General features: G+C 50.2%; 1 protein-coding gene across 6 annotated transcripts in view; it reads right to left on the minus strand.

The window, feature by feature from the left end:
• Window positions 1-23996, minus strand: part of MLLT1 (MLLT1, super elongation complex subunit) — an 84474-nt gene that overhangs the window by 9965 nt on the left and 50513 nt on the right. For 5 of the 6 annotated variants that reach the window (XR_002832206.1, XM_006101107.2, XM_014466481.2 and 2 more), the window contains 3 exons: window positions 10880-11023; window positions 7031-7156; window positions 2694-3245 (listed from right to left, as the gene is read on the minus strand). Coding sequence is in view for 5 of the 6 variants with exons in the window: in XM_006101107.2 (XP_006101169.1) it covers window positions 2694-3245; window positions 7031-7156; window positions 10880-11023 (822 nt within the window). In the remaining variant the exon portion in view is untranslated. The remainder of the gene's footprint in view (window positions 1-2693; window positions 3246-7030; window positions 7157-10879; window positions 11024-23996) is intronic. The other variant, XM_014466484.2, reaches the window with a different exon arrangement.

Consider the following 23996-nt stretch of genomic DNA (forward strand, 5'->3'; position numbering starts at 1 on the left):
TGACCCTGGGTTTGTCACCAACTGGCCAAGGCCGCCCTGGCTTTAAGCCTCAGTTTCCCCCATCTGTAAAAGCTGCCTTGCAGCCCAGCCAGAGTGGCTCAGTGGGTAAGCATCAACCTATGAACGAGGAGGTCAAGGTTTGATTCCTGGTCAGGGCACATGCCTGGGTTGTGGGCTTGATCCCTAGTGTGGGGCATGCAGGAAGCAGCCAATCAATGAATCTCTCATCATTGATGTTTCTATCTCTGAAATCATTAAAAAATATATATTTTCTTTAAAAGCTGCCTTGCGGCCCCACATGACGGCCAATGCCCATTGTGCCTCTGCCATCTGGGGCAGAGAATTTGGACAGACCCCCTGGGCAGAGGGCATGAGCAGCAGGTTCTGTAAGGCTGACACAAAAAGCAGGGCCAAGGCAGGAGCTGGACCCAGGTGGCGGCCACCCAGTGTGTAGGCTCCGGGCTGCAGGCTGGGGAAGTAGGAGCCATGAGAGGTGGCTCCAGCACCTGTGTGGGGTGGGGGGTGGCAAGCAAGTCCGCCGACCTCAGATGCATTGCCCCTTTTCCTTCCACACAAATCCAAGGGGCAGAAATAATTTCAGCCCAAAGGGCCTAGAGGTGTGCATCTGAAAGCCCACAAGGAGTCATGAGTGCTGCTGATGAGTGCCGCTGCTCAGCCACATGCCATGTCCAGCAGGGGACAGAGGGGCCAGCGGGCTCTCAGCACTCCTGGCCCCTAACTGAAAAGGACCATGCGGGCCAAAGAGACCACAGAGAAGCAGTTGGAGGAGCTGGGGGCTTGGCCCAGGGACTCAGACAAGGAGCCCCTCAACCCCCTCTTGGCTAAGCAGGAGGCGGCAACTCAGGTTCCCTGCAATGTCAGAGCTCTCCAGTGGTGGTGCCCCACGTGCCTGCAGGGTGGGTAGCCTGGGATGGTCGGGAGAGGCTGGGAGACCCGGCTATGGAAGGCTGTCTCACTCCTCCACCATAGGTATCTGTGCCTCACCAAGATCCTAGGGTTGGGAAATGTCACTGAGTCACTGTCCCACAGCCTTAGAGAGCCCTGGGCACCCTGTTGGTGGCCCAGGTCTCATACCTGCATGGACCTTGAGTGGCTAAGGCTTGTCATTCAGAAGTCTCTCAGGGCTGGGATGCACTGCTCCAGCCAGGAGAGACCCCCCCAGGCCATAGATACCAGACATTCAGCCCACTCTCAGCAGCAGTGCTGGGGGGAGAAGGCTTCCCACACAGCGCCCCAGTGATCACAGCCACGCATCAGCATGGATACCTGGGACATCAGGGGCGGCCTCCATCTCTTACCCAATGAAAATACACCAGCCTTGGGTACAAAAAGGTCTCACCTGGAAGCATCTAGGATGGGAAAGAGGGAAAGGCACCTGCTCAGAGCTCCAGATGCTGAGCAGACAGATGACAGATGATAGACCAGGGTGCTGTTGAGCACCCAAAGAACCTGCAGCAGCTGAGCAGGATACTGAAATGGCCCTGAATGGCCAGGAGGCTTCTAAATAAGAGATGTTCCAAGTCCTGCCACCTTAGGCTCATTGTCTCCTGGCTGTGAGGAGCGCTGGGTGTGCAGCATGATTGGCCCCATGACCCTAAGCCAGTGGGTACAGTTACCCATGGACCAAATCGTCACCCCCAATGCTGTTGCCTCCAACGGAGTACCCCTGGAAGCCACATGCTCATGACATGGTGTTGCTGACACAAAACAGCTCTAGCTTCATCTCCGGAGCCACTTTCAAAGCCCCAGTGGAGCCCCAGCAGCAATGCTGCAGGCAGACTTCAGCCTCTGGGAGTGAATGGAGATCTGGAAACAGCACAGGTCACCAGGCATGGGGGCGGTGCCTCAGGTAAGGGGGTCACTCCTCATTTATCCACCCATTCATCCATTCGACCATCACCCAGGCACCTGTTCTCGGACCACCAGATGCCAAACACAGTCTCAGAGATGCTATTACCTCCCAAGGCCCCAGTGAGGTCTGGCCACCCAGTCAGCAGTCTGGCTATGTGCTCCTCTGGGATTCAAGGGGTCTCTCACAGCCATCTTCAGAGAACCACCTGGAAACACTGTTGCAGGAGCCCAGAGCCTCTCACAGCGAGAGGGGTACTGGCCCATGCTTAGAAGACAAGTCTTGCTGATTCAAGATCCCTGTGTCTATGCTGCATGAGCAGCAGCGGATGGGTGGTAGGGGTGGTGGGCCCTCAGACTCCACTGGCCATCTGGGAATGGAGCCAGCATTAAGCTTCCAGACCAACCATGTGGTGGCTGGGGAAAGGACAACAGTAAGACACAATCACCCACCCTGATCCCCAACTGGCCACCAAGACCCTGGGCCATGCAAGGGGCTCCCACGGTCAAGAGCTCGGAACCCAGGTACCAGACCATCATGTTCTACCAGAACCATCCTTCCTAAGCACCATTTCCACAGAGACCTCACAGTCAGGCTTTATCATCCTTGACAGAAGGGGAAACTGAGGCTTAGTGAGGTGCTCAGGTATGCCCAAAGCTACAAGGAGCAAGTGGGAGCTCTGGGGCTGAGATCCCAATCTCCTCATCTAACCTTTGGGCTAACAAGGCTTTCAATGGCAAAAAGCCAGAAAAGCTGATAAGGACAGGGGATTCAAAGAGCCAGAAAAGAGGATAAGGGATTGATGGGGAAAGGGGCACCCCACCTCTGTCTTGAAGGAGGCCTCGTCCTCCGAGTTGGACTCCTCCACCTCTGGGGGCTTTTTGATCTCCCGGGGCTCATTCTCAGCCTTGATCTTCTCCACTTTGGTGCTGCCCTTGTCCTTGGCCGACTTTTTGTCCGAGAAGGAGGATGAGGTGCGGGGCGAAGTGCTAGGGGCGCTCCTGGACCCCTTGGAGCTGCTCTTCTTCTGCTTTTTGGCACTGGGCTTGGGTGAGTCAGTGGTAGCTGGCCGCTTGCTGGAAGACTTAGATGGTGGTGGTGGTGGGGGACCACCCTTGGGGGACAGGCTCTCCAGTTTGGTCTCCTTCAGGGCCATCTTAGGCTCCTTAAATGCAGCCTTGGGTGGCGGGGCCTTCTCCTCCTTGGGTGGCCGGCCCTCAACCAGCTTCCGTGAGGCGTCCTTGGCACTCCGGGCCTGCTCACGCTCTGGCTCCTTGGAGGGGCCTTTGCTCTCCGAGTCTTTGCGGGGCCGCTCCCGGTGCTCCTTGGCTGTCTTATGGGCCTTGCAGGCCTTGCCGCTCTCCCTGCTGGCGTCCTGAAATGTCGGGTGGGAAGGGAGAAAGACACAGTCAAACGGCATCTCAGGCCGCCCTGCTCCACTGCCCCTAACCCTTACAAAGTATAATCCACCTGGATTCAGACTCAGCTAGAGAAAATCTTCCAAAAAGCAAAGAAGTAAGGCAGCAGGTGAGAATTTTAAATGGAGCTGTCCCTTTAAACTACTAGGAAGTGTCAGCAGGTCCCAGGCGACTGCAGGCTAAGACTCCCCTCTGAATTGAACTGACATTCCCTGAGGGATTCAAGAACAGCACAGTGAGTCAGGCAGAGAAAGACATACACAGACCCCCTCCAGCTCAGACACCTTGCAGCTCCCACTGGGGGGCGCTAGCAGACAGGCCCCTTTCTATCCCTACCACTAAACCTCCTGCCTGGTGGCCCCAAATCAGCGCGACCTGCCAGGCATAATGGTTCTTTGATCCACAGTCAGCACTTATTGAGTGGCTGCTGGGTTCAGGGCGCTGTGCAGGACCAACAACTCCTGACAGAATTGAAACCACCTGGACAGCTTTTCTATAATGTATATAGTTCCTGGGAAACTCAGAGGGTTCAGGGTGGATCAGCCAGGTCATGGAACTCTGGCTAGGGACAGAGGCAGAAAGCAGCCCTGCTCCAGGCTGCTGGGAAAGCTGGGCCAGGGGACACCAACCCTGTGCGCCCACACTTCCTACCATGCCAGCGATGGTGCAGGGGCCTGGCTGACAGCAAGCACTCAATCATGGGGGCTGCAGCCACCCTACACACAGCTAGCGTACCCTTTGGGTAGAAGCCTTGCCTGACACCTTGTTTGCTTCCTGCCTGTCAAACCCCTTCAACACCCCACATGTCCAGGGTTGCTGAACAGGTGCCCAGCTGCCAAGGGCTCTGCCCCCAACTCAGTCAGCAGGTGCACAGTTGGGCTCAGCGGCTCTCCAGATCAAAGCTCACCAGGAAATCAACAGCAGCCAGACCCTGAGGGTGGCATGCACCACCCGAGGCAGCCACACTTTACCAGCTCACCCTATGTGCTAAGAGGATGGGTGAGCCAGCTAAATGCCCAGCAGCAGGGCCTCTACTTCCTGCTCTCCCAGCCCACCTGACAGACTCTCACAATAAAGAGCTACAAGGACAGGCGGCACAGCCTTGACCACCTCAGATCTACTTGTTCACTGTCTTCTTGCAAATCCATAACCCACATCAGTGTCAAAGGTTCAGGGACAGCCTTTGTGGCCACAGGCTCCTGCTGCCTCCCTGGAGAAACATCAGCGCCTGTGCCCTGGGCCTGGCTCTTCTGTCTCCAGGGCAGTGGGAAGGGGTACTCATAACACAAGCCGCAGCTGACCATCTAAAGGGGCATCGCCCTTGGGGCTGGTGTGTGGAATGGGGTCAGTCCCTGGGGACTCCTCTCTCCAACAATCGGCTCCCCTGAGGAGGGAGGCAAGAAGCAGACCTCATATGTGATTCCAGCCTCTTCTCAAAATATCTATACACACCCCAGGCTATAGGAGTCGGCCCCAGCCCGAACAGGCAGGGCAAAAGCACACCCAATAAACATCTGTCAAAGGCCTCAGCACAGTTCCCACCGGGTCCCCCAGACCTGGGGTCGGACAAGCCTCCACTGCCGCCCAGGGTCTGCCCAGCAAGTAGGGCCTTCCTAGCAGCGGCTCTTTACCTGGGGGTCTGCACAGCAGGCTCCCTGAAACCACACGGAGTTCCGAGAGTAATGTGATCGTTCACAGTCATGTTCTCAAAGCCATCAATGAAGCAAAATGTCTAAGAACCAAGTTTTAGAGAAAGGTCATCCAGGCCAACTGTCTGATGTCAGACAGGGAGAAGCTACAGGTATGAAAATCCAGGGGTGCTGTGAGGTGGGGAATAAAAGGAATACCATCCTCAAAAAGGAGCCTTCAGGAGCCCCACCCCTCTGCCCGGAGGCTCCAACTCCTGCCTTCCATGCTACCCTCTGAAGAGACATGAGGTGGGGACAGATCACCAGTGACCAATCTGCCTAGGGCTCCAAAAGCCAGACTCTCCAGCGGCCTCCAGGTTGGGGACCCTGACAATCAAGGCCCTGCATGACCAAGCCCTTCCCTCTCAGTCTCCTCTGCCTGGAGCATGAGACCTGGCAATCAGACTCTTTGGGTCTAGGCAGCAGAGAACCAATCTGGGTGGTACAGCCAGTACCCAAAGGGAGGTCCTCATCTGGAGGAAGAGGTTGGCACACAGGTTCTACCCTCCTAGAAGAGCAGGTGAGGCTAACGGCTCAGAAGGGAGGACAACAGGCAGAGGGGGCTTGCAGCAGAGAAGAATCTGCCTTGTGCTGCCTGAGAAACCCACAGAAGAGCCTCCTAAAATACACCACCCATGTGGCTGAAGAAAGTTTCTGGGACACGGAGGGGTGGAGACCAGGGAGCCTGCCTACAGGCCTCTGCGCCTAGCAGATATGCCCATCTGGCCTGGGAACTCCTGGGGGTGGTCACAAAGACATTCCAGTGAGAGAAGACAGGAGCAACTCCAACAGATGCAACTCCACTGGCCACCAGAGTGTCCTCACTACTGCAGGGCATCTCTTCATGAGGTTTTGGTTGACTCACAAATGACACATACAGAAGAAATGACAATTTCTACCCTTCCTAGGTTGCATGGACTTCCAGACAACTGAGTGGCTAAGAGAGAAACTGCCAAGATCTCTAGCAAGAAGTTCTCTTCCATTTGATGTCCATGAGGCTCAGGAAAGATGGGCCAGAAGGTTGGCATGGGGACGACCTTCAGACTGCGCTCCATACTTAAGGGCTTAAGTCGGATGAGGATTTTAGAGACTCACTGGCCTGGGGAAAGTGCCAGAAAGACTCTGCCTGGGTAATGTCGCTCTCCTCCAGCATTGCTGATGAATAAGGCTGTAATTTGGCCTGAGAGTTCAAGCTGTCCCATGTGGGATGCCCCAGGCTCACAACAGCCAACAGATGAGTGAAACAAGAAAAACGCAAAGTTGAGAAGTGGATAAACTTGTGGGGTCGGTGGCAGAAAGACAAGCAGCTGCCCTGAGAGCCAGATGAAACCTGGCCTCCGGGACACGGAGCTGTGTAGGCGGCTGCGGGGGAACGGGACGAACACTCAGGAGTTTATGTGTACATCATGACACCACCAGAAGGGCTCTGGCAGCCACTCTGGGACGATTCAGGGAGTGGTCTCAGGAAGACAGAGTGCCACTCACCTGATGGGGCTGAGAGAGGATGATAAAGCATTTCTTCTTAGGGAAAATCAGCTCGCTCACCCACATGATTCTACCTGGCTCTTCCCCCAAGTAAGCTTTCTCTGTGGAGGTTTGCCAAAGAAAGAAGCCAAACCTGGAACAGGCCCCGGAGAAAGCACCAGCCCTGATGGACGAAGTGTCCTGGCTGCACTCAGGAGACCTGAGAAGGTAGACAGTGGTAGCTGCAGTGGACACTCTGTCCATGGCTCCCAACCATGTGAGACTAGCTTGGGGTTCTGTCTGAGTGGTCCTAAGCCCACTGACTCTGAGGGAGGGGGGAGGACAGGGCAGGCTCTCTGGCCTCAAGAGGAACAGGGTGAAGAGCCTGTGATTACCAGGCTGTTCTATGCACCCCAGGAGGGGCCGACCCTTCTGACTAAGTGGCAGAGAGCAGCCACAGGGAGCACAGAGAGCTCCAAGAGAAAGATGCCAAGGGACCGAGCCCAGCTCTGCAGAGGGAGCACCCTGAGACCAGGACCCTCTGCTGGGCCCCAGTGCTCCCATGTGACTGGGCCTTCCACCTCACTAACCTTGGAGCCGTGGGATGGTTTGGTCTTCTTGGGGTCAGAGAAGGCAGAGAGTGGAATTGTGGGTAACATGGGGTAGTCAGGACTGGGCCTGGACACCGTTTCTGCTCCTTCGGGCATTACCATCACCTAGTGATAAAGAAGAGACAGATGTTATCAATGAGCAAGGAGGCAAGCTGGAAATCCGATGGGTAAGAGGAAGTTGGCTTGCGGGAGTGCAGCTAGAGGTGTCCAAGCTTCCTTCTGGGGGAGGGAGCCAGGGAGAGCCTGAGCGTCATTTTCCCAAAGAGTCCACGGCATTTCCTCTGTGAAGGTCTGGCTGCTGAGTGCTCAGAGCGAAGCAGGCTCGTGGTGGAGAGCAAAGAGAAGCAGGGTCCCAGGATGGCTGGGTCCAGGTGCAGTTGGCACAGTCTCGGGGAGGAGGGCACCATGCTAAAAGACTGGCACCAAGACTGGCAATTTGTGTGAGAAGCACAAGGAGGCAGCTGTGGCCAAAGCGGCCTGCATGCTGCAGTTAAGAAAGACCAGAAGCATAAAGGTGAGAAGCCAGGCAGACACCCCTCTGGGAAGGCATGTGGCGGAGAAAGCAACTTCTGTGGGACGTGTGTGTCATGACTTCACCGGGTCCCGCATCTCCTGGGGGAGCCTCACTCCTCCACTCTCAGGTGAATAAAGTTGACTGAAACAGGGAGCGAGCAGCGAAGCCAAGGCAAGAGGAAATTGCACGGGGGCAGGCCCAGTTCTCTGCCAAAGCCACCTCGCTGGAGCCTGCAGGAGAGGGACATGAGCTCTGCCTTTGTTAACTACTAGGAGGAGGAAGGATCTGGGCTCCTGCCAAGAGGTGCTCCTGGCAACACCTGCCCAGGTCCAGTGAGGCTCCTGTGGCACCTGCTGAAGGGAGAGAAAACCCGAGGGCAAGTTCTCAAAATATAGACACTGGAAGTTCACACTACCACTCAGAGCGAGCCTTCCAGATGGCAACAAAACAGAACAAAAGAATAAAGATCAAAGAAAAGAAAAGAAAAGAAAAGAAAAGAAAAGAAAAGAAAAGAAAAGGAAAGAAAGAAAGAAAGAAAGAAAGAAAGAAAGAAAGAGAAAGAGAAGGAGGGAGGGAGGGAGGGAGGGAGGGAGGGAGGGAGGAAGAGAGAGAGAGAGAGATAGAGAGAGAGAGAGAGAGAGAGAAAGAAAGAGAGAAAGAAAGAGAGAAAGAAAGAAAGAAAGAAAGAAAGAAAGAAAGAAAGAAAGAAAGAATTAATTTAGCTTTAATAACCTTGAGCACCTAGGATTCTTGACAAGCTCAACCTTTCATCTGAGGAGGCTGATGTAATGCCCAGTCATGGTCACGGGGACACCGGGTTGAAAGGAGGGCAGCAGAGCCTTTCGTGCCACTCCAGCCCCCACCCCTGACTCTGAGGCAGTGAGGCCCGAGGCCGAGTTGCTCATCAGAGCCCATCTCACTATAATACAGCGCCCAGAACCTGCCTGACCCTGGCCAGCATGGCTGAGGATCACCAGGTCTTGGGAAATAACCACACTCTAAGGCCAGCAAGGACAATGCACAAGGTTAGAGAAGCGACAGCCTAACCCAGAGAACAGACAGGTCCCCTCAGAGGTCTGAGTCCATTCCCTTGAAGACGGTGCTTTTTTCCTTTGTTTTCATTTCTCTTCTCTCCTTCACAGGAATATCCTATCCTGATGCTATGCCAAGACAATGTAGTGAAGGCCTTGCATCTTTCTCTCCTTCTTTAACAATCTTTCAGAAAAAAAAAGTTAAGTGAATAAATAAATCTACTTCCACCTGCAGGACAGGGCTTCATGAGGACGCATCTCACTCGATGGAAATACAGGCCCTCGCAGCTGATGGGGCAAAGGATGAGATACGATGCTGAGGGGACAAGCAGGACTGGCCTCTGACTGTCTAGAAAAGTGGTCAAGCCACTCTGGTCACCACTGAGGAAGTATGTGAACCTCATGTGAGGAATTACAGAACTCATGTGCCCCCGGAGGGGCAATACAGAAAGCAGTTTTCATCAACTTACAGATCGCATGGTCCTCCAGTTCTTCTAGCAAATGTCAACACAGATGGGTCTGTGGTCATCTGCCACCAGATGGTAAATGCCAGCCCCACTGGGAACTCTCAGAGCTCCAGACTGGCTACACAAGGGCCACAACTCAGGTCACGGGAGCTACTGTCCCATAAAGCTCCCAGGCTGCTCCTAAGACCCGAGAACACTGTTCTGCTATCAGCCCAGAGCAAGCCCCAAAGGGCAAGAAAGAAAGTTCCTAACCAGACAACCAGCTCTCTGGGCAGCCCTCACCAAGGATGAAAAGTGCCCCCAGAGACCACCACACCTGCACCCAAGGGCCTCCTCTCCCTTCCTCTCTCCTGGGCTGGCCCTTCCCAAACTGCAAGGCGGACCTGCCATCCCAACCTCTCTCCCTCAATGCCTCATGCCTCCTCCTCCTCCTCCCCTGCCCCTCCCGTTTTATAGGGTTAGATGATGCATAGTAAGCCTTCATCTTTTCAGAGCAAAGAAAACCTGATGCAGGGGGACGGTCCCTTGGTCCTGGAGCTCTAAGAGGCCCATGGAATGCTGACTGTCTGAGTGTCTGTCTCCCTGAGATGTGACTTTAGAACCTTTGCGTAACACCTAAGGGAAATACTTTGGAAAATAAGGTAGAGAGGCAGAGCTGAAGAGGATGCTGAACCTGGAAACTCCTCCCCACTTCCTTGGTTCTTTTAGAACTCCCAGGCAAACTTCCAGACAAGTGTCTGTGTCAATAGATTCCAATGCCCCCTATTCTGTTACTAAACTCCATTAGCAATCACATGCTAGGTCCAAATCCCAGACTAATCTTTTGTTAGGAACGTGGAAGAAGTTACTCAAATTTTCTGCAATAAATAAATAACTCCTTTCATTTTTTTAAATAAAAGACAACAACTAAATTAAATGAAGAGAAAAGGACTTCTCCCTAGGCCCAAAGAAATTCAGCCCAAACTCCTTGTATTCACTGGGGAGGTGGGCCTGCCACACACACACATACACACATTCTCTCATGACCTGGACCTGAATCCTCCACTGCAGGCACCGCTGGCAGCAAGGCAAATGTTCACTAACAGGTGGCTTTGGGATATCCTGTGTCCTCAGCCTGCCACCTCCCTCGGCACACACAGTCCAGCCTGCAGCCAAGCGTCTTGCCTCCTCCACAGCCAATCATCCATCAGTACCAAGCACCCCACCCCCATTCTCCAAGAGCTGACACATGCTCCTGGCACTCTGCCATCATACCAAGATCGCTGGCCACACGATTCACTCGAGACCTAGGTTCTGAGAGCTGACACCTTCATCTGGCCGCACAAGGACAGAACTGCCAGGTGGCATGCATCACCAAGGACCCTGCAGAGAGCCACTGCTATTTCCCCAGGTGATGGGGCTCCAGCACAGCCTTGCCAATCCGGTTAAAAGTTGGCTCCAGCGCCTCGCCACACTGACAGGCTGGTCTCACACCCATTCCTTCCCCCACCCTCCCCCTACTTTATGGAAGAAGATGCTAATTAATCACAGCCAACCAGGAAGCTACAGGGATAACTAGCAACTAGTTATTCCCAGCTGACAACATCCCAGCACAGACTCGGGATACCTGGGTCCTATCCAGTGCTGCCAGGTGCTACCTGTGCAACCTGCCCCTCTGAGTATCAGGTGCCCAGCCATAGGCTGAAGAGACATGCCTGAGAGATCCCAAGGTGCCCCCAGCACCAAGTTCCCAGTTCAGGGAGCAGAGATGGATCCATGACAGAGAAGATGCATCCGTTCGAGCAGGGGCAGGGCCCACCTGCTCCGGCACACTCACCCCGCCAGCCATCAGGAGCTTGTACCGGAACTCAACGGTGGGGTTGTTGAAGGTAAGCTTCTCACAGCGCAGGTGGTTTACAGGCGGGTTGCCCTCCAGGTTCAGGAACAGGTCATAGGTGAAACAAACCTTCCGTGGCTCCTCCTTAAATAAAGAAAACAAGGAAGTCTGTTTCAGATGATGGACGAGACACAGCTACAGGACAGAGGTGAACGCCTGCTCCCCAGTGCCAGCCTGCCTATCTTTTTTCTTTGCTTGGCCTCCACATCTCTCTGTGTGCCTACTTCTCATCTACCCAGTTACCCAAAATGAACTAACTCATCTTTGCAGAGGACCCAGCAAAGCAGTCTCCACAACAGAAGCAGAAATCATTAAGAATGATGCTTTTGGAGGGTTAATGGAAATATTCTTGCTGATGTCTTGTACAGCCCCTATGCACACACTACCCCTTGAGCCCACTCAGTACTGGCCAACAAATGGAGAAACCAAGGCTCAGAGACATACAGCTGCTAAGTGACAGTGCTGAGACCTGATCGCAGGCTCTGAGGTCCATGATCCTACTACCCCACCCCTTACCCAGAAGGGAAATTTCTCCAAAGATATATAAATTGCCAATAAGCGCCTAAAAAGATGTTCAAAGTCACTAATCATTAGGAAATTGCAAATCAAAATCAGACCACTGGGATGGCAATTGTTAAAAACAACAACAACCAGAAAATAAATGTTGGTGAGGAAAAACCGGATCCCTGTGCATTGCTAGTGAGGATGGAAAATGGTGCCATCCCTTTGGAAAACTATCTGGGAAAATGTTAAAATAGAATACCTATTAGATGACCCATATATCTCTCCTAGGTATATACCTATGATAAATGAAAACCTATATCCACACAAAAACTTGACATCTATGTCCATAGCAGCATGATTCACAACAGCCCAAACTGGAAACAACCCAGTGTTCGTCCACTGATGGATGAATGGATAAATACAAAGTGGTCCATCCAGACAATGAAATATTACTCAGCCATAAAAAGGAGTAAAGCTCTGACACTTGCTACAATGTGGATGAACCATGAAAACATGATACTCAGTGAGAGAATCCAGACACACAAGGCCACACAGTGTGATTCCATTTATATGAAATGTCCAGAACAGGCAAATCCAGAGACCGGGAGTGGATTTGTGGGTAGATTCCTTCCCAAATCAAAAATACCGTAATGTGCAGGGGGAAAGTCTCGGCACCTCTTTTCTTCCTGCCAACCTTGTGAGGCAATGCCTGGCGGTGTGGTGTCAACCACGGGAGGACTGCAGAGAAAGCCAGGAGAGTCTCAGGTAGACAGCCTTGACACCACGGAGCCACTGGCCCAAGGTCATCAGTTGTCTCCCAACGTCTTGCCAAGGAGGAGAAAGATGCTCTGTAGTAAGCCACTGTTATGCCCCTAAACATGGCAGGTGCCCCTCTGTCAGCACTACCCCATGCCCACCCTTAGGAATGCACTTGTCACAAAGGGCATGTCTCCCCACCAAACTGGGAAGCTCGTGGAGGCAGGAGCTCTGGGGATTCCTGTCTTACACTCCCACCCCACCCCCCACCCCCAGGTGCTGGCCCAGGGGAGGTACCCCGTATTTGCCAAAAGAATGAAATTTGAGAAGGGCCTGACCCCTCATTAGGGGGGAGGGGAGGGGCCAAGAACACCTCCTGGGCCCTGTGACAAGCTTGGAGAATGGCTGAGTTGGTGAAGTCAAAAAGGGTCAGGAGGTGGGGACAGCATCCTCTCTGAGAGCCCTGAGAGTCACATGGCAAGCTGAAAGGGGAAGATGGAGAGGAGTGACAGCAGGTGACTGGAAAGAAGGGCCTCGGCTATCACTAGAGGGTGTTGCATCCTGGGGTGGAGAGGTCCAAAGGTTAGGCTCAGGAAGAACAAACCCAGATCCATGTTCTGGGGAAAAAACAATACCCAGCCTTCAGGACAGCATGACTGGGAGCAGGGTTTGAAACTGGCAAATAAAGGGGAGGAAAACTCAAGCACCTGTCCTGCCTCTCCATAGCGTAACCACACAGAAGATGAGAGGTGAGCTGCAGTTATGTTCCAGCTCCTGTGTGGATAAGGACTGACCCATCACGGTTCCATAACCCCTTGAGTCAGTAATTCAGGTGCTGCTGTCATCTGTTGCCCACATCACACACACAGACCACCAGACGAGATTGATGCCACCTTCCCAGGCAGATCTCACCAGACTCAAGTTCATAGCGACACAGAATACACAAATCAGGGTGGTCGTGCTAAATAAACACCACAGGGACTGAAGCAGCAAAAAGCCAGTATCAAACCTACAGGAAAATGACCCAGTTTCCTCAACAAACTACAAAGAAAAAAAATGGTAGAGGGAGAATCTACAGATGAACAGACACAATGTGTGGATCCCTCTGGCTGGTGTGGCGCAGTGAATAGAGCGCTGGCCCTGGTCAGGGTATGCTAGGGAGAGAACCAATCAGTGTGTCTCTCTCACATCAATGTTTTTTTTTCCTCTCTCTCCCCCCCCCCCTCTAAAAATTAATGAGAAAAATATCCTTGGGTGAGGATTAACAAAGAAAAGGACACTGGAAAAGGGTATTCTATGGCTCTGCCAAATACAGGAGCACCCCAAGGCTCAGAAGCAGACCGTCCTCTCCTCTTTGCCTTCCCTGGCTGACCTCATGCTCAGCCACAGCTTTACCTTCTGGCTTCGTGGTAGGTCCAACCTCTTCCTGGCTCCTCATCTCCCTGGACCACCCATCACCTCCAGCTGGTTGTCCAGCTGCTTCCACTATGGCCCCCCTTTAATCCACAAAGTTGAAACCATCTCTTGGCTCACTCCCAACCCACTTCTTCAAAACCTGCCAATGGCCTCCCTCTGAGCCTTGAGCAAAGGCCAAACCGTCACCACAGCCAGTGCAATCAGTCATCCCAGGCCACGCCTCCATCTTCTATTTCCCAATCCAGCTCTCCCCTGGATGGCACTCATCCCTTGACAAGCCTTCTCAGACCATTGTCCCCAATCACAGTGTGCGATTCACCCTCCTAAGTAGGACTAATCAAGGTCTGTTTTCTGTCCACCCAGTCCAATGAACTGTGAGCATTATGGACAAAGGGAGCCTTTTTGTTTCCGATGAGTCTGGCAGTGACCAAGCACCTGTGTCTGTTCAATGTGCCCACAAACTCATTTACCCTACAAAAACTTAATGGGTACCTGCCATGTGTTCACAGCAGTGACGGGGATACTTGGGGTCTGAAGGTGAAGAGTCACCACACAGCAGTGATACTGACATGACACGGACTATATACTATATAACATCATATTGTGGAGCATTTACAGTGGCCAGCATTTTCCAACCACTTATTTTGTATGAATGTTTCACAGCCCAAAACAGGTGCTCTTACTGTCCCCATTTCACAGATGAAGAAACTGAAACAGGGGCAGTAATCTGCCCGGTGCCACGTGGCTGGTCAGTGGGGAGCCAAAATTCACTATGGGCAGGCAGTATTCTCTGGAATCCCTTAGGAGGAGTTCCTGCCCACACAAACCAAACAGGTCAAGGCAACAGCTCAAAACAAGAGACCAGGAAGAGTTCTGTATGACTCCCCAGAGATGGGCGGTGCAGGGCAAAGCTGGGGACAGCATCAGGGCCAGGAAGAGTCCTCGCTGAGAGACCAGCGTGTGCCCTGCAGCTGAGGTGTGGCTCAAAGCACCCTGAGAAAGGCTGACCGGAGCTCCCTCTGGACAAGCCGGAGAAGCCTGGGAACTTCCAGGAGGGCAGCCCCTGGGAAACCATCCTCCAGAGAAAGTCGAGACATAGGCAACACCACAGCACCCCAGAGAGGCAGCAGAATACTCAGTGAGGAATGGCCACATTCAAAGTGTATTTTTAAAAAAATATTTTAATTGATTTTTTTTTTTTTTTTTTTTTTTTTTTTTTTAGAGAGAGTGAGAAACATCAATAAGCTGCCTTCTGCAAGTCACCCACTAGGGGTCAAGCAGGCAACGCAGGCAACCCAGGCATGTGCCCTAACTGGGAATCAAACCTTCAACCCATTGGTGCATGGGATGACGCCCAGCCAACTGAGCCACCCCAGCCAGGGCAATAGGATGGGTCTTAATCCAATATGACTGGTGTCCTTATAAAAGGGAGAAATTTGGACACAGGCTCACACAGAGGAAAGAGACCTTGTGAAGATAAAGGCAGAAACCAGGGTGACGCTTCTATAAGCCAAGAAACTCCAAAGACTGCCAGAGGGGCCGGCACTCCCAGAGAAACATCCTTAGTCCAGCCAGACCCCTACACATGCCACACTTTCAGCAAAGGCAGCTGAGGCCTGCCTCAACTGCTTTCAGACCAGGCTGTGGGCAGCCACCCACTCCCCAGGCCACTGGCTACAGGCCAGCATCTCTCTCTGACCTCAGCAAACTAAGATGCGGAGGAACTTGCTAAACTGGTGCTAGCTACCAAAGCCAGTGTGTGTGCACCTGTCCTCAGTGTGTGGGGAGTCCAGACCATGAGAGCTCGCACAGGCCAGGCAAGCCCTGGCACGGGGCACATCAAGGCAAACGGGGCTGGCTGGGAGCTCCCAATGCTGCTCTCTCCACCACCTCAGAACCCCCTTCTATTCCCTGGGGCTGTCTCCAGGGCCCTGCCCCTTGTGCAGCTAGCAGGGCTGACCCTGGAGGACCCCTGGGTTTACTACCCAACCCTGGGAGAAATGAAAGAGTAACCTCAGACTGCTGGCAGTCCAGAAGCCTGGCTCCTCAGGAACCCTGGGGCTGTCTCCTCACCATCTTAACCCTGCCCACACCTGTACCTGGGGCCTGTTTGACTTTCCTTTACGAGAGGCCCTGGGTCAGGGGTGGGCCAACTTTTTGACTCGAGGGCCACAATGGGTTCTTAAACTGGACCGGAGGGCCGGAACAAAAGCATGGATGGAGTGTTTGTGTGAACTAATATAAATTCAAAGTAAACATCATTACATAAAAGGGTACGGTCTTTTTTTTTTTTTTAGTTTTATTCATTTCAAACGGGCCGGATCCGGCCCGCAGGCCGTAGTTTGCCCACGGCTGCCCTGGGTTCATATATGCTGGGCTTTAAAAAAAAAGTCAAACCTGAATCTGATCAGAGCCCTGGGATATAATCATTAGTTTACAGGGCTTCTGCCAGCAACATCCCCATAGGACCAATAATACAGATTTTTATTTTTATTTTTAGTTAATCTTCACCAAAGGATTTTTTCCCATTGATTTTTTTAGAGAAAGTGGAAGGGAGGGAAGAAGGAGAGAGAGAGAGAAACATCAATCTGAGAGAGACACATCGATTGGCTGCCTCCCGTACACACCCTGACCAGGGCCAGGGATTGAACCTGCAACCAGGTTTGTGCCCTTGACTGGGAATCAAATCCACGACCCTTCCATGTGTGGGTTGATGCTCTAACCCAGTGGTTCTCAACCTTCCTAATGCTGCGACCCTTTAATACAGTTCATGTTGTGGTGACCCCCAACCATAAAATTATTTTCGTTGCTACTTCATAACTGTAATTTTGCTACTGTTATGAATCATAATGTAAATATCTGATATGCAGGATGTATTTTCATTGTTACAAATTGAACATAATTAAAGCACAGTGATTAATCACAAAAACAATATGTGTTTTCCGATGGTCATAGGCGACCCCTGTAAAAGGGTCGTTCGACCCCCAAAGAGGTCGTGACGCACAGGTTGAGAACCGCTGTTCTAACCACTAAGCGAACCAGCCAGGGTGATTTGGCTTTTTATTTTAAAATATATCTTTATTGATTTCAGAGAGGGAGAGAGAGAGGGAGATATAGAAACATCAATCTCTCTCACATCAATGTTTCTCTTTTTCTGTCTCTCCCCCTCCCTTTCACTCTCTCAAAGAAAAAAATCAATGAAAAAATATCTTCTGGTGAGGATTAACAAAACAAAAAAAAAAATACTTGCATGTAGGACAACTCAGAAAAGTATAGTGAATGGATGGAATCTACTGATAAAAATGCGACACCACACAATACAATATACAGATGATGTATTATAGAATTGTACACCTGAAACCTATATAATTTTATTAGCCAATGTCACCCTAAGAAATGCAATAAAAAAGTTTTTAAATGCTACAAACACCATTTAGTTGCCATCAATTAGATATTAACTTGTTTTTAAAAAATCCAAATGCTGGCATTATCCAGAAAAGTTTAATAGGTTTATTTATAACTGTTATAAAGTTGAACTACTGAAAATTTTCACAGAAACATTTTGATTTGCATTAATGCTTTATGTCTCTGTATTTATATTTTGAAAATTCACACACAAATGAAAATGGAAAAACAGCCAATACCCAATTTCTGTCCTGTAGTTTACACTTGCCGTCTATTTACTGAGGCATCTTTTGACCCCATGGGGAAAAAATATCTAATGTTCAGAACTACCAATAACAGAAAGAGAAATTTGTTTTAAAGAATGAAATATTTCCCATCATAATGGATTCTTTTTTAAAAAGTTGATTTCAGAGAGGAAAGGAGAGGGAGAGAGAAACATCAATGATGAGAGAGAATCACTGATTGGCTGCCTCCTGCATGCCCCTACTGGGGTCTGAGCCCGCAATCTGGGCATGTGCCCTTGACTGGAATGGAACCTCGAACCTTCAGTCTACAGGCCAAAGCTCTATGCACTAAGCCGAACCAGCAGGGCATCATCATGGATTCTTAAGCACATTCTCCACATATGTGGAATTCTAGCTGGATCTCTTTTGGCATAATTGTTACACATTTGCATGGATAGCACACAGGTTGGTATCTTAAAAAAAGCCAACTAGATAGGTCTCACTTGCCTCCTGCAAAGCACCAATAGCTGTGCTCTGGAAACACAGACTGTTTTGAAGTTATGAACACTTTCTCACACCAGATGCTGGAAGGGAAGTTTGCAAATCATTAGTTCAGTGGACTTGTGAATACATCCAATTTTACTGAGCTCCAAGGTACCAGACCAGGCCTGTAACAATGAGGTTTCTTCACTCCTCCAGCAGAGGGTGTACTCTTGTGAGCGACTTTTGTAGCCAGTTGCTTCCTTTGGTACTTTACCACTGGTTGATTAGCAGGCAGACTGCTTTGTAAGAGCCAGGGTAGAGAGACTTTCTTACTTCCTCCTTCAGCTGGAGTTTGCCAAGCTAGAGACTGTGCTGGCCTTAGAGAGTGATGGTGGTGCAGCAGAGGCTGTGAATACCTCTGTATGCATTTTTAAGTTTTCTACATTAAATAAACTTAATATATATGCTTGGCTCCACCCCCAGCCTTTCTCAAGGTGCTGCATCTAGTACCTACCTACTACCTGCTGTGACTATCTTGGAAAGGGATGAAGGCACAGACAGGGCAAGCGCCCATCCCATCACAGAGCTCAGGCGAGGCCCAGTGGAACCCTCTGTCTCAAGTCCTTCTTGGCCACCTGCCCACTACCAGCACCACTTAGCCAATCCTCCCTAGGGCTAGGCCAGGGGTGGGCAAACTTTTTGACTCGAGGGCCACAATGGGTTCTTAAACTGGACCGGAGGGCCGGAACAAAAGCATGGATGGAGTGTTTGTGTGAACTAATATAAATTCAAAGTAAACATCATTACATAAAAGGGTACGGTCTTTTTTTTTTTTAGTTTTATTCATTTCAAATGGGCCGGATCCGGCCCGCGGGCCGTAGTTTGCCCACGGCTGGGCTAGGCACTGTGGTACAGAGTTTACCTAGCACAAATTTCAACCTCACAAATTCTCACCATCCATCAGGAGAGGAAACTGAGGTTTAGTGGCATTTAATCACTTATCAAGTACACAGGGAACAAATGAAGGCCAGACCTGTGAGTACATGTGTCTTGGCCCCTGACATCTTCCTGTGGATGCAGCCCTGACCCACACGGTGAGCCAAAGCCGAATGCTCCAGGGCAGCAAGAGAGAACTGCTCACCACCAGGTAGACAGTAAGGGAAGAAACACGGAAAAAATGTCCCAAACCAAACCCCACCAATCCTGAAATTCCACTTTCAGGATTCGATGCTAAGCGCTCATGAACAAATGTTTGAGGAGGGTCACCAGGCAGCACTGCAGTAGTGAGAGATCTAGAAAAGGAACAAGAAAAATTCTTAATAGGGAAGTTGGGGGGAATCACAGTTGGTCTAGCTGAGGGAAGAGCTCTGCAGATGTCACAAAGAATGAGGTAGAGTTATATGTGCTGACACGGGAGAGTCCAGAGCTCTTTAGGTTAAAAATGTGCCCACATGCACACACATGCCACAGAACAACATGTTTCTGGGAGGATTTACAACTAATGCTCATAGTGGTTACTTCAAGGAAGTGAGCTGGCGACAGGACTCCAATTCTTTGTAGTTAGAAGAAAAAGCTTCAAAAAGCCTAAGAAAAACAGTGCAATGTGAGCTGAAAACTGTGGGTTTTAGGGTCTGAGACCTCCAGGATGCCGAAGCAGCTCTGCCACCGTCTCGCTGGTCCATCTCCTCGAGCCTCAGTGAAAGGAGAAAATAAAACCACCCATAGGGTTCTGGGTGCATGAGAAAAGAAAGGAGAAAAAACTAACTCTAGCTGGCAGGACGGCATGGGCAGCATCAGTCTGGGCTCTTACCACATCTGAATGACCTGCCAGGAAGGCCAGGGGAAGCCTCAGAGCCGGCCAGGACCAGGTACAGTAAGAATAGTCACCACAGCACTGCGGGCACGGTGAGAGGCAAACCACTGAAAGAAGGGGCTGTCTCTAGAGGTCAAGGGTGCAAGGAACATTTTCTTTTTCTACCTTTGAATTCTGAACAAAACGGTGACAGAGGGGCAGACTCTGGAGCTAAGGGTGCTCTTGCACTTACGGAGTCACCTTGAGTAGGTTACATCACCTATTTGTGCCTCAGCTTCTTCACGTGCCAAGTGGAAAGAACAGAGCCCACCCACATATGAGTGCTCAAAAATGCTGGTCATCATTACACACGGACATGAAAAGAGCTCCAAGACAAGCTGCTATTGATGAGGGGAAGCTAACGGCACAACTGTGAGTCTAACTGGAATTCCACTGCTGCCAAAAGACTTTACTTCGATACAGTGTAAAACAGAACCATTCTGGATGACAGACACCCCTTCACTTCTTGAGAGATCAAAAAGATTAGGGGGTATAAAGGGATAGAAAAGGAAAAATCCTTTTTCTACTCTGCATGATTCAGTGTTACTTGGATTTATGGTAACCTGAATACATTCATGTACTGTTAAGCAATTAGAAATTAAAATAAGAAGGCAGAAAGGCACACACTACATTTTATTTTAAAGACCTTGTGTCATGAAAACAGATAAATACTTTTATGCTGAAAGCAATCTTCTGTTATCTGGAGTCTTCATTCAATGATTCATCCCCATTATAACACCAGAAAGAGTGAGAATATAAATATAAATACACATATGAACTGGCACTCTGACAAAGAAACCTGGACCAAAACAGAAAAAAGGGAAGAAAGAATATGATGTCCCCAGGATGAGATCATGAAGCTCAAAGCCAAGGGGACCAGAGAATCATTAGTCTGCTCCTGAACCTCACTCCCCCTGCCCAGTCTAAGAGAGATCACCACTCCCACATCCTACGGTGGCTGTTAAACAAAGAGACACAAGAGCCAGTTATGCAAAACATGGGACAACCTCTCTCAAATCCCAAGCTGAGGCTGTCTGAACCTGCAGCTTTGACCCCCACAAAAGTGAGGAGCTGGGATGATAGTGCCAAGCACCCCCACATTACTCCCTGCCCCACCTCTACTAAAACCATATCCCTCCCTCACTTTGCGATGAATCAGTTATGTGATTCCCATCTTTATAGGTAAATACAGAGATCAGTCAGGGGAGAGTTCTCAGGGAAGTTGACTCCTTAACGGAGCAGGCAGGAGTAGGGGTGGACCCGGCTCTCCCGGGCGGGGTGCCAGTGATCAATCAGCATGGGTCAGGCTGCGCCGCCTCTCACACACATGCGCTCTTTCAAGACACTTCTCTTTGAGGCAGCTCCAGACACTGACTGCCCTCTTGAAAATACAGTTACTTTTAGGGTCCCACATCAAGAAACAGAAAGATGCTCCAGGGAAAGACAAACCAAGCCACACAGCTGGCCGCATTCATGTGGCTTGTCACAACTCGGCAGCCCCCTAACCTTTCCCTGGGTCTCCTCGCACAATGTTCCTTCTGTTCTGGCTCCTCGGCAATTCACCAGTGAGAGCAGGCCCTCTCAGCCACTCAACCAGCTGATTGTCCCTATGCAGGCTCCTTGGGGCAGGGCCGGCAGCTCCTCCACCCACGGACCCAGGGTGAGGGGACCAGGCAATGGTGACAGCAGAGGGGCATGCTGAACCGGGGTAATCTGGGTTCCCACTTCATCACTTGAGACCAGTTCTCACATACCAAGTCTCAATTTAAACCGAGGGTAAAGCCCACCCAGGCCCAACATAAGTGGGTTTTTACAGCACAGAGCCACTTCCATTCTAGAGGGTGGGGAGGGATGGAGGATTTGGTGGCCCTGGAACCTACCACATCATGTTGCCCGGCCTGCCATACCACCTACACAGCTGCCACCCCTTGCCAAGCACAAGTCAGCAAGGATGTGTTCAAGAAGCTGCAACAGAGGGCTTGAGGCTGAGAAACAAGTGCTATTTTACAAAACCCTTTCAGACAAAACCCACACAAACTTCCTAATAAAATGTACCAAAATATCCTTTCTGGGACTTTGGACAGCAGCCTTTGAGTAAAGCCATGGGAAGTTAGTGAAGGTTAGAGCTCCCTGCCAACAATAGCTTGTTGTGGGAGGCGGGTGGAGGGCAGGGAGGATGTCTAATATTAGCGGCAAATAACCAAACTAAACTTCTTCACATTTTACCTTTTCTGAATGTTGGGCTAGCTCTTAAAGTCAGTGTGCACACTTGATATGTTTATTTCTTGTCCAAAGTGTGTTATTAGATTGACAGTACATCCGAAATGAAGGAAGTTGCAGACCAGAGGAAATGGGGTTAAGGTCAGCTGCAGGGAATGGTCGAGCTGCGGGTTTGATACCAAAACATACCCAGGCCAGCATTCCTGCCCTAATAAACATCTACAGGCACAGGTGGCACTGCTGGCCAGACGTGGGCATGACAACATCAGAGCAGATTTCTTCAGTTCCCATCCTATGATTGATTCTCTTTTCTCCTCTCAGTGTCGCCAATCACAAGCCAGAAACGCACAACTAAGGAGCAAGTATCTTTAATTGAAAAAGCAAAATCAGATTAGCTGCCTCACACCTGCTCACAACCAGCACCAAGCCCTCCAGGTCCACTCCAAAGGCCCCCACCCCCCACACCGACCCTGCTTCCTAACAGACACCAGAACTCAGTCAAGTACTTCCTATTTGGCAGCCACTGAATTACTTCCTGGAAAGGCTGGTCCAGGTCTGCTTTGTAATGTGGCTGTGCTACCACAAAACAATCTGGGACAGGCAGGAGAGGGCGCCTGGCTTTTGGGATTCTGAAGCCGTGACCACAAGATCTTATGCCCAAAGAGATAGATGAGTCCAGAGGGATCAAAGGAATCAACCCTGTATTGAGAGTCTAACAGCACATCCCCTCAACACACATAGGCTAAAAGGTCTTTTTAAAAAGCATGATCATGTCATCTCCCAGCTTAACTCTGTAACTCCCCAATGCTGGTGATGAGTGGCTCTGCCAACCTCACCCGCCTGTCCCCTGCCCCTTTCAAGCCCTGATGTGCCTGACTCTTCACCTTCACACTCCGCAGCTTTCACCTGGAAGGAGGTCTGCCGCGTCCTCAGTGCCCAGATGACTTTTCCCCACACACAAGTCTCTGAGTAAACCTCGATTCCTAAGGGAAATCTTGGCCAATACCCCCCAACCCTTTCTAACTGGGACCCCGTAATACTCGCAGCGTCCACCACTGCTGCTTCAGTGCACGGATGACTTGTTCTGATGTAGCCATGTTCATGACTGCCTGATTAGTACCTCTTACCCCTGTTGGTCTGGGAGCTCACAAGACATGGGACCGTGTGCAATTTGATTCCCAGTGTGTCCTAGGCCAGTGATGGCGAACCTTTTGAGCTCGGCGTGTCAGCATTTTGAAAAACCCTAACTTAACTCTGGTGCCGTGTCACATATAGAAATTTTTTGATATTTGCAACCATAGTAAAAAAGACATATTTTTGATATTTATTTTATATATTTAAATACCATTTAACAAAGAAAAATCAACCAAAAAAATGAGTTCACGTGTCACCTCTGACACGCGTGTCATAGGTTCGCCATCACTGTCCTAGACTCAGTAAATATCTGCTACATGAACCAATCAACAAAACTGCAGCAAAGGGAAGAAGAAAAGCCACTCCTCCTCTTCATTGTAAATAAACCAATTTTTCTAAAAAACTCTCAACTGCAAAGAATCAAAGACAGTGGCATCCTCCTACTAGAAACCATCTTCCCATCACAATTTCCTTCTGCCTCTTTAAACAGCTGTTTTGGTGTGAGCTCCCAGTGGAGAGCAAACAAATTTATGGGCCTGGATGGGGTCTGGCAAAGGATTTTTAGATACAACACCAAAAAAACAAGCCATAAAAGAAAAAACAATGGTAAACTGTATTATCGAAATTCAAAACTCTTGCTGGGCAAAAGAGACTGTTGAGAAAATGAAAAGACAAGCCACAGACTTGGAGAAAATATCTGCAAATCAGATACTAGATAAAGAACTTTAAAAAATAAAACTCGAACAGAAAGAAAACTAATCCAATGTTTTTTAAAGGCAAAAATTCTGAAAAGGCATTTCACCAAAGAAACAATGAACAAAAACCTTGCAAAGATGCTCAGCGTCATCAGCCCTCAAGGAAATGCAAATCAAAACCTAATGACACTACTCATCCACCAGGACAGCTATAATCAGAAAGACAGAAAGTGTGGATGAAAAACTGTGGAGAAACTGGAACACTCGTACATAACTGGTGGGAATGTAAAATGGTGCAGCCACTGTGGAAAACAGTATAAAAGTTTCTCAGAGTTAATCACAGGATTACCAAAAGACCCAGCAATTTC

Source organism: Myotis lucifugus, unplaced genomic scaffold (assembly GCF_000147115.1).
Source record: "Myotis lucifugus unplaced genomic scaffold, Myoluc2.0 scaffold_341, whole genome shotgun sequence".
Taxonomy (NCBI): Eukaryota; Metazoa; Chordata; class Mammalia; order Chiroptera; family Vespertilionidae; genus Myotis; species Myotis lucifugus.